The sequence below is a fragment of the Garra rufa genome, chromosome 19 (assembly GCF_049309525.1).
Source record: "Garra rufa chromosome 19, GarRuf1.0, whole genome shotgun sequence".
Taxonomy (NCBI): Eukaryota; Metazoa; Chordata; class Actinopteri; order Cypriniformes; family Cyprinidae; genus Garra; species Garra rufa.
The window spans coordinates 15,887,296-15,896,733 of record NC_133379.1 but is presented as its reverse complement, the minus strand read 5'-3'; the positions used below and the strand labels follow the sequence as shown (position 1 = coordinate 15,896,733).

Sequence of the window (9,438 nt, the reverse complement as noted above, 5' to 3'; positions counted from 1 at the left end):
GATACAACCAGAAGTGCTTACTTGTTTCTATGTTTCCACAAAAAATACATCATCCCTGCAGAACTCTATTAGCCAAGCTGAATCTTTTGATCCCCACCCTAACACTGTTGTCTTACCTCACATTACATTCTGAAGAACCCTAATTTCAAATTTGAACACTACTGCCCTCTGCTGCTTGGGAGAGGTACTGTAGAGCTGCAATTCCTGTCTCTTAAACAACAAGAAGTAGTGAAACTGACATGAGATCTTATCTCACATTATGTGTTTAGTTTGTTTGTTCTTGTAACTTGTTTGTTCAGAAAACAACAAGTGAGATGCAAGGACCAACCAAGCTTGTAAATGTTAAAGGACAGGGGGAAGACAACATGGAAGAGAGCACTAAGAGAGAGTCTCAGAGGCCTGTCCTGAAGCAGGTGGTTGTTAAGGATAATCCAGGTAAGTCCTTAATGCTGAAGATGTGCTGGAGGAGACGAGTGGAGGGGAGGCGAGCGGAGAGATTGCTAATTGTGGCCTACTAATCCAACTCCTCCCCCACTTTCACCCACCTCCACATCCTGCCCTATGTCACATACTGTATGAGGAAGGCCAGACACATAGAGAAGAAAAGGTACTGCTCCCTGTGAAGTGAAGAACAAGTATTTTGAGGGAAGAGGATCCAAGGAACAGTAGACGGATAAGAAAACCAAACACTTACCTGGATTTATCCCACATAGAATGTAGCTGCGCCTTTCCATCTCTTTCCTCGTCCTCTTCCTACCACAAATTCACGACACTATGGGAGAAGTCCAAAAGGTAAGTGTTTCGATCTGCTTGAAAGGCCTATTTAAATATATATATATATATATATATTCATTATTGTTATACACATAACTGTGATGGATAGGAGATTTCATGGACATACCTTAAACTTAAAATTTAATTTTAATTAGATCTTTTAGGCACAAATGTTTGTTTTCAAGGGTTTGTTTTCAGTTATTGAGAAGCTAAAAGGCACTACAGAGCAAGAGCTGCGGATAGTCCTTCTCGGTCTCGATAATGCCGGAAAAACCACTTTGTTAAAACAACTCGCTTCTGAAGATGTGAACACCATCACTCCAACTCAGGTGAGAAGAGCAGCCACGAGAGGCTTTCAAAGCACTTGTTTTTTTACAGTTTGCCCTTGCACTTTCTTAATATGCATGTGTTAATTTGACAGCCAAGACACATGCGGTTATAAAAGAACCACAGCACTCTGCCATTCCTGAATGTACATTTACTCTTTAATGATGTGTTATGAATGGCAAAAACATGTCTCATGAGTAATTCAGCCTAATTTGCTGAGGCTGTTGAAAGGTGTGAAGTTATTAGCTGGTGTGAAATGTTAACACATTTCTTGTGCTTTTTTACTGCTTAACAAATTTAGTAGAAATATTCTCAAAGCCTTTGACAGTTACACTTCAGTTACAGAATTGGAAATCATAGTGGTAAAGTCATTCTTTGGCTTGAAACCAATGTGTATCTTTAGCTGCATCTTGGATAACACTTGACTGTACAACCAAAATGGATGAATCGGGTTAATCAGTGATAAAGAGGGCAGACTGTGCACTCTTAGAAATAAAGGTGCTTCACGATGCCATAGAAGAACCATTTTTGTCTAAATAGTTCCATAAAGAACCTTAAACACCTGAAGAACCTTTTTGTTTCACAAAAGGTTCTCTGTGGCGAAAGAAGAATTTAAAAAGGTAAGAAAGAGATGGTTCTTTAAAGAACTTTTGATTGAATGGCTCTTTGTCGAACCAAAAATGGTTCCTCTATGGCATAGCTTGAAGAACCTTTTAAAACACCTTTTTTTTAAAAAAAGAGTGTGGATGAATAGAACAGTGAAGAAAAAAAAACTTAATGACATGATCACGTCTTTGACTTTGAGGATAACTTTTGGGGGTCTGCCTAAGAGAGAGGGAAAAAATAACTGCAATGAAAATACGAAATATTAAAAATGTATTAAATAATGTAATATAATATAATTTTTAAAAGTGGTTAATATGAGAAATATGAGTAAAAACACTGACAACTATGAGACATAAATTTGCAGTTGCAAAATATAAGCAAAGTAAATATATACAAAGTGAAATTGTAAAATTGTCACAATTATGAGAAATAAAGTCTCAATTACCTTGAGTGAAATATAAAATTAAAATACTATTAAAACATTAAAACAAACAAACAAATCAATCTATGATGTAAACTTCTTTTTACACAATAGCCTTTGTTTTAGTCTGAGGTGAACACCACCTGCATTTAGAAAATATGTACAATTGTAACCTTTATAAGACTGGTGGCTAAATATCAGTTGTTTCAGTTGTCATTAAATGTCCTTTCATTCAGCCTTGCCCTTTGACCCCCTAAAAAATATATGTTATTCATTTAATTGTGTGTGTCACTGTACAACAATGCACCCATAGAATCACTGCTAGGTAACCACTTGATGGCGGTTACTGTCCTAGAAAAACTACTATCCAAATAAATGGTATAAATAGACATGATAACCTCGCAATCGTCCAAGAAAGTTAATAGGATCAAATGTAGTCAGTCTGGTTTAGTGCTCCGTTTACTGTTGAGGGGTCAGGGATAGAGCATGCCATCACTTTGTGTATTAGTGCTAGTTATTAGGATGAAGTCAGCCATAGAGACAACACATATGACAAAAAAGTCTTAATATCAATTTATAAAAGTCTGAACACATATATCATTGGCTGAAAGTATCTTCAGTTGGTTGAGTGGCTATAACTGGTGGCTGTTAACTCAACATTTAGCGTGGATTTGTTTTTTGGACTCAGCTGCGCACAGTTTGCTACTAGTTAAGATGTTGGTACTTGATTACCTAAAATATCCTGGGACCTAGATGGAATGTGAGACTATTTGCTGTTTAGCATGTGTTTTGTTAACAGACATTATATGCCACATCCAGTTAAAGCTGTAAAGAGCTGAGGCCTGTGGGGAGAGAAGATCCTCTCCAAGAATAGCACCACAACAGTGTCTTTAATCCCACGGTTAAAGATTACTTAACCATAAAGTCTCAGTAGTTGGAGGCTGCTCAGGGGCAGGATAAATTTAGAGTAGGAGAGTTTAAATACATTGCATCTATCTGTGGTGTTGTCAGGAATGTGACCTAATCAAGCCTTCATTATGGAAGCCAATTTCTGCCTCATAGTAAAAAACTAAGGTAACTGTGAGACAGAGTAAATTCAAACTCAGAGATATAAAGATGCATTATGTGATTTAAGGCACTGTTGAAGATATAAAAGGCACAATTATGAGATATAATCATGGTTGTGAGATATAAAGCCACAATTGTAAGATTTAAAGTCATACTGTGAGATATATAAAGTCACAATTGTGAGATTTAAGTTCAAGGTTGTGACATATAATCACAACTGTGGGATTTATAGTCTCATTGTGAGATATAAAGTCACAACAGTAAGTTATGAAGTCACAACTGTACGATTTAAAGTCACTGTTATGAGATCTTAAGTCACAATTGTGAGATATTAAGTCACATCATGAGATACAAACTCAAAACTGTGAGATTTAAAATGAATGTTATGACATATCAAGTCAAAGTTGTGAGATAAAGTTACAGTTGTGACTTATTGTCACAAATGTGAGATTTAAAGTAAATGTTATACTATGTCAAGCCACAATTGTAAGATTTAACTGTGAGATACATAAAGTTGAAACTGTAAGATTTAAGGTCTGTTATGACATCTCAAAGTCACAATTGCGAGATTTGTGTCACATTATGAACTTTGAAGTCAAAATTGTAAGATATAAAGTCACAACTGTGAAATTTAAAGTCAGTTATGAGATATCAAGTCACAATTTTATGATATAAAGTCACATCATGAGATATAAAGTTGAAACTGTGAGATTTAAAATCATTGTGACATATCAAGTCACAGTTGTAATATGAAGTTACAGTTGTGATATTGTCACAAATGTGAGATTTAAAATCACTGTTATAAGATGTCAATCCACAATTGTAAAAATTTAAATCACATTGTGAGATATATAAAGTTAAAACTCAACTTCATCTCAACTTAAGGTCACGGTTATGAGATATTGAATTACAATTGTGAATTTTTAAATTTCACATCTCAAAATGTAACTTTACATCTCAGAATTGTGACTTCATATCACAATTGTGAGATTTAAAGTCACAGTGTTAGACTTGAAGTCACAGGTGTGAAATTTAAGTCACATTTTAAGAAGTTGAAATTGTGAGATATAAAGTTACTGTTACAAAATATCAAGTCTCTGAGATTTAAGTCACTTTGTGAGATGTAAAGTCATAATCATGAGATTTAAAGTCACATGGAGATATAAATTATAGTGCTGAAGAAAGTTACAATTGTGAGATTTAAAGTTACATCAGGAAAAAGAAGTTACAATGTGAGATAAATTAACAATAGTGAGATTTGTTTCTCCAAATATGTTTTTAAATTGATGTAAATATGTAATTACAAGACTTCACAATGTAACATATATACAGTCACAACTAGGAGACATAAAGTCACTTTAACTTCAGAAATCACAGAGAGTCTACAAAAAAGCTGTATCGTGCTAATTTTGTTCTTTCAGGGTTTCAACATTAAAAGTGTGACCTGTGATAGCATGAAGCTGAACGTGTGGGACATTGGAGGACAGAGGAAGATTCGACCATTCTGGAAGAAGTACCTGGAGAACACAGATTTATTGGTATGACAGCAGAGTTCAGGCGGAAAATTCTGAAGTTAACTTTCTTAGTGACGTTAACAATGTTGTTAAAGTATTTGCAGTCACATATGTAATTCCATTTCTGTTTTGTGTATCATTCAAAAAGCTTTTTTTTTTCTTTAATATGCCTTTTCCTCTCTCCCTTTTTAGATTTATGTGATTGACAGTGCAGACAAAAAGAGATTTGAGGAAACAGGACTGGTAAGACTACACAGAATCAATCTGTGACAATCACAGCTTCTCCTTTTTCCAGAAAAGCATTTTATCTGATATATTTCGCATCAAGCAATCCACCTCCTAATTTATTTTACTTGTAATGCGCACAGGCTGGATGTCTTTTGTCTCAAGACTTAACTGAAACAGCTGTCAGCACAGATCAAATGAGATCTCATTCTATGTATCTATGGGTGATTTCTAAATTAGATGATTTAAAGGAAATATTTAAAACAACATTTTAATAGCTTTAAACTTTTTATTGTGTATCAATAATTAGTTCCGCAATTGCTCAAGAGCATTGAAATGCCAGATATTTGCCTGAGTTACATTATTTTGGACTTGTCCCCTAACCAAATTTTGAACTTCCCCTCTATTGCAATATATATCACAGTGTTATAATCAGGGGAATTTTACTTGGCTCCTGAGAAATCCAAAATATATTTTTTAACAATTAATTTGGTATTCTTATGTATAAACTGCAAGAGATTAACTGAGAGAAAGAAAAAAAACTGGTGGAAATAAGAAGTGGCAGGGGAACACATTTTATAGACAATATTATCAATGTACATTAAATACAGTTATAAGAATTCTTATTTTTAAAGTGTTCATATAAAAATGAAACTTATTTACTCACCCTCAAGTTGGTCCAAACCTTTATGAATTTCTTTCTTCTGCTGAATACAAAAGAAGATATTTTTAAGAATGTGGGTAACTAAACAGTTACTGGTACCCATTGACTTTTTAAGGGCATAGTCTTGGGTTTAATCTTTAAATACTATACAACCATAGTACAGGCCAAGCAGTACATGAATTGGGATTCACCATGCTTAACTCTGACCTTTGGTGTTGATTACACTCTTTTTGACTCTTCTGTGTCGACCACTTTTCACAGGAGCTCTCGGAGCTCATCGATGAGGAGAACCTAAAGGGTGTGCCATTGCTCATCTTTGCCAATAAACAGGACCTGGCCACAGCCTCTCCGGCCAGTGAGATTGCCGAGGGTCTCAACCTGCACACATACCGGGACAGAGAGTGGCAGATCCAGGCCTGTTCTGCCGTATCTGGGGAGGGTGTACAGGTTTGTAAATATATAGTGAATTTATTTTAATTTTACTCTTATAGGAATAGTTTATCACATTGGTTTTTCATTTTTTTTCAGGATGGTATGAACTGGATCAGCAACAATATTGTAAATAAGAAGAAATAAATCTGCCCACTTCCTAGTGTTATTTTGTACAATTTCTCTGAATCTTCTGTTTGCGTAAACCACACATAAAATATTTACTTCGTCAAACTCTTTTTGTAATTATATTAATGATCTTTCTTCCTGTTTGTAAATTGGCTACCAACAGAGACTCACAGGAAAACAACTAAACAAATATTTTTTCCCTCTTATCTCTTACAGGGAGTTTTTGTTGCTCTCTGACTAGACAAGCTTTCTTTAAAATCTGTAAATCATGTTTTGCTGTCACATTTTTGAGAAATATGACATACCAGAGCATAAATAATGCACACAAGCAGATTGCAGCCTAAAATAAGGATGAGGCATCCGTGCATCTATCACAAATACATATAGTCTTCTTAGGCTATTTTGACAGTTGTCACACCAGAGAATTATCTCTAACAGAGCAAAACTCTTGTACTTTGTGTAAGATGATATGTCAAACCCATGTTATTTAATCTCAGTACGACTGGATATGGTAGTTCATATTAATATCCTGTGTGGACATCATGTGTATGATTATGTGAAATAAAACTGTGACATTCAATTTTCTCTAGTTGTTTAATTTATTTGATTGTTGTTGTTGAAGTTTTCCAACATTTTTGGAAGATCTAAAAAAGATATAGAAGCAATATAACTGTCGCAGATGGTGTCGTAGTGATATCAAGCGCACAACGACAAAGACAGTTCAAACAGTCCTTTAAAATTGTAATCCACAGAAGAACAGGTATTCCAACCAAACATCAACTCAAGCAACATCAATAACCTGCATGGAATGAATAGAAACAGGGAGTACTTATACCAAAGCAAGAGAAGGACTAATGACTAAATTAATTAGACACAGTTAAGCTAACTAAGGCAATCAAGTGGAAGAGAAACTTGGTCACAGATTAAACTGAACAGAAGAACAGGGAAAACAAGAAAACACAAAAACAAGGTCCATAACGTGACAGAAAGCACGTTGCGTAGATGGACGGAGGAGCCAGGAGGGAGGAGGAGAGAGCCATGAGGGAGGATGGAGGGAGGAGCCAGAAAGGAACGGACAGAAGAAGGAGCCAGGATGGAACAAACGTAGGAAGGAACCAGGTAGGAGCTCGGAGATGCTCCAGAGCCCAGCTAGGAAGACGGCCCATGGTGGAGCCGATGGAGGGAGGAGCCATGGTGAAGAAAGGGCTGACGACTACAGAAGGCTGACTGACAGAGGCGGAGCATGTGGGATAGGAGACCAGGTTGGAGACGGAGAGCCAAAGACCCAGGCGAAGCAAATGATCCAAAGGGCCAAGACAGAGCAGATGGCTCAGGTGACCGAGGTGCAGACTGCAGACAGGCTGCTGTGGAGCTGGAGAGACAGAGGACCAAGATGGAGCCAGAGGGAGGGGCCCGCCAGAGGGATGGAGGGATGAGGCGAAGCCAGAGGAGTGTAGTTCCGAAGTGAGGGCAGGTCAACCGACCAAGGTGGTGCTGGAGGTGGAGATGAGGGAGCTTTGAGCCATGGTGGAGTCGGTGGAGCCGATGGGTCGAAGGGTCGAGGCAGAGTCCGGGTTTCAGAGGTTTGAGGCAGAGACCGGGGATCTACTGACCTCGATGGAGCTGGAGACTGACAGGTTTGCAGCAATTCCAATTCACAGATGGCAGGCTGAGGATTAGCTGAAGGACTGGCAGGATGCAGCGGTAGAGGGACAGAGGATGACAGAAGACACAGGAGAGGAGGCAGTAGAGGAAGGCTGGGTGGGAGATCGTGACAGACAGAGTCCTCCAGGAAGGTGAATGCTGCCCACAGACAACAAATCGCGACTCCCAACACTGTGAGCGTGGCAGACAAATTGGCCTGTATTACGGTGCTGAGGCAGGCAGTGCGATAGATGGGCGAGCTCAAGAAATGTGATTTTCAAGGGAGTAATCCCCTTGCTCCAGGCAGAGGAGAAAAAAGGGGAAATGCATAATAGGGAAACCAACAAAAACACACTGCAAAACTTTTTAGGGACAGTTATTCTGTCACCGATGCGTGGTAGTGATATCAAGCGCACAACAACGTAGACAGTTCAAACAGTCCTTTAATTGTAAGCCACAATAGAACAGGTATTCCAATACTGTATCCACAACCAAACATCAGCTTAAGCAATACCAATAACCGGCAGGGACTAAACAGAAATGGGAGTACATACCAAAGCAAGAGAAGGACTAATTCCTAAATTAACTAGACACAGGTGAGCTAACAGGGGAACAGAATCTAGGTCACAGACTAAGGCCCCGTCCACACGGAGATAGAGTGTTCAGATTTTTCCGGAAACACAGATTTATCCACTCTTGGTAGTTTCATGTTCCCAAAACACTGGATCCGTCTGGACGAAACGCCAATATGATACAAAATGTTTACGTAGACAGCTAAATGCGTCTCTGTGTGGACGGGGCCTAAACTAAACAGGTGAACAGGGAAAACAAGCAAATGCACAAACAAGGTTCAAAATGTGACAATAATTTCTGTTGTTCTAAATAAAATGTAATAATCACAGTTGTGCTGGAGCTCAAACCAACAATAAGATAATTCACATATGATGTATTGTTGTAGGCCAACCTACAAACCTGCTGGTTCCCTAGACAAAAACCGGAGAGGATTTTTCCATTGGCTTTTGGATTATTGCAGAAATAAGCTCTATAACCAACAAAGGCTTGATTATCATCATGATCATTTTTTACAAATGAACATAACTTCTATGAATTTTGAAGCCTAAATACAATCAAGTAAAAAGCTAAACTTAAACTAAATATAAAAAAACTACACCACGGTTGCATGACTTTAACGTCACCACCATTATATTTACTCTTTCAGTCTTTATTTAAAAACAAAAACATTTTCAATTAAAGTTTGAGTTTGAGAATTTGTCCCCAACAACCTCTGTAGTACCATTTATCACTTGTTACCAATCGCTATTTATAAGACAAGTGAAAGCTTTAAAACAATCACAAGGGGTGATGTATTTTATGATGTAAGGGTAAAAGTAAGAGTGAAAACCCATTCTAAACACCTGCTGGGCAATTGGAAGTGATAAAATGTTAATTTTCATGTTTGGTCAACAAAAATGTAATCTCTGCAGCACACTATTTAGCCAAACACTAGAATAAAATAGCCCTTTCCCAGACCCCTGGCATGCATTTCAGGAAAAGGTATTGAACCTCCGAGGCAGACATAATTGGAAATGACTCAGAGTCTTGCCTTCCTCCCCGGTCACCAGTCTGCACACTTAGTA

The 9,438-nt window shown here is 37.6% G+C and overlaps 1 protein-coding gene across 1 annotated transcript; it reads left to right on the top strand.

The window, feature by feature from the left end:
• The first annotated feature begins 553 nt into the window (after nucleotides 1-553).
• On the top strand, nucleotides 554-6,737 carry arl3l1 (ADP ribosylation factor like GTPase 3, like 1). The gene is made up of 6 exons (XM_073824548.1): nucleotides 554-792; nucleotides 960-1,103; nucleotides 4,618-4,734; nucleotides 4,903-4,953; nucleotides 5,861-6,046; nucleotides 6,128-6,737. Exons 1-6 carry the CDS (start codon nucleotides 775-777, stop codon nucleotides 6,173-6,175), a joined length of 564 nt encoding a protein of 187 aa, XP_073680649.1. The 5' UTR covers nucleotides 554-774; the 3' UTR covers nucleotides 6,176-6,737.
• The last annotated feature ends 2,701 nt before the right edge of the window (nucleotides 6,738-9,438 follow it).

What these genes read in the sequence shown, in the direction of transcription:
- arl3l1 (XM_073824548.1), top strand. An exon ending in TGGAGAACACAGATTTATTG is followed by an intron (nt 4,735 to 4,902) that starts GTATGACAGCAG and finishes CTCCCTTTTTAG; the next exon opens with ATTTATGTGATTGACAGTGC. An exon ending in GATTTGAGGAAACAGGACTG is followed by an intron (nt 4,954 to 5,860) that starts GTAAGACTACAC and finishes CACTTTTCACAG; the next exon opens with GAGCTCTCGGAGCTCATCGA.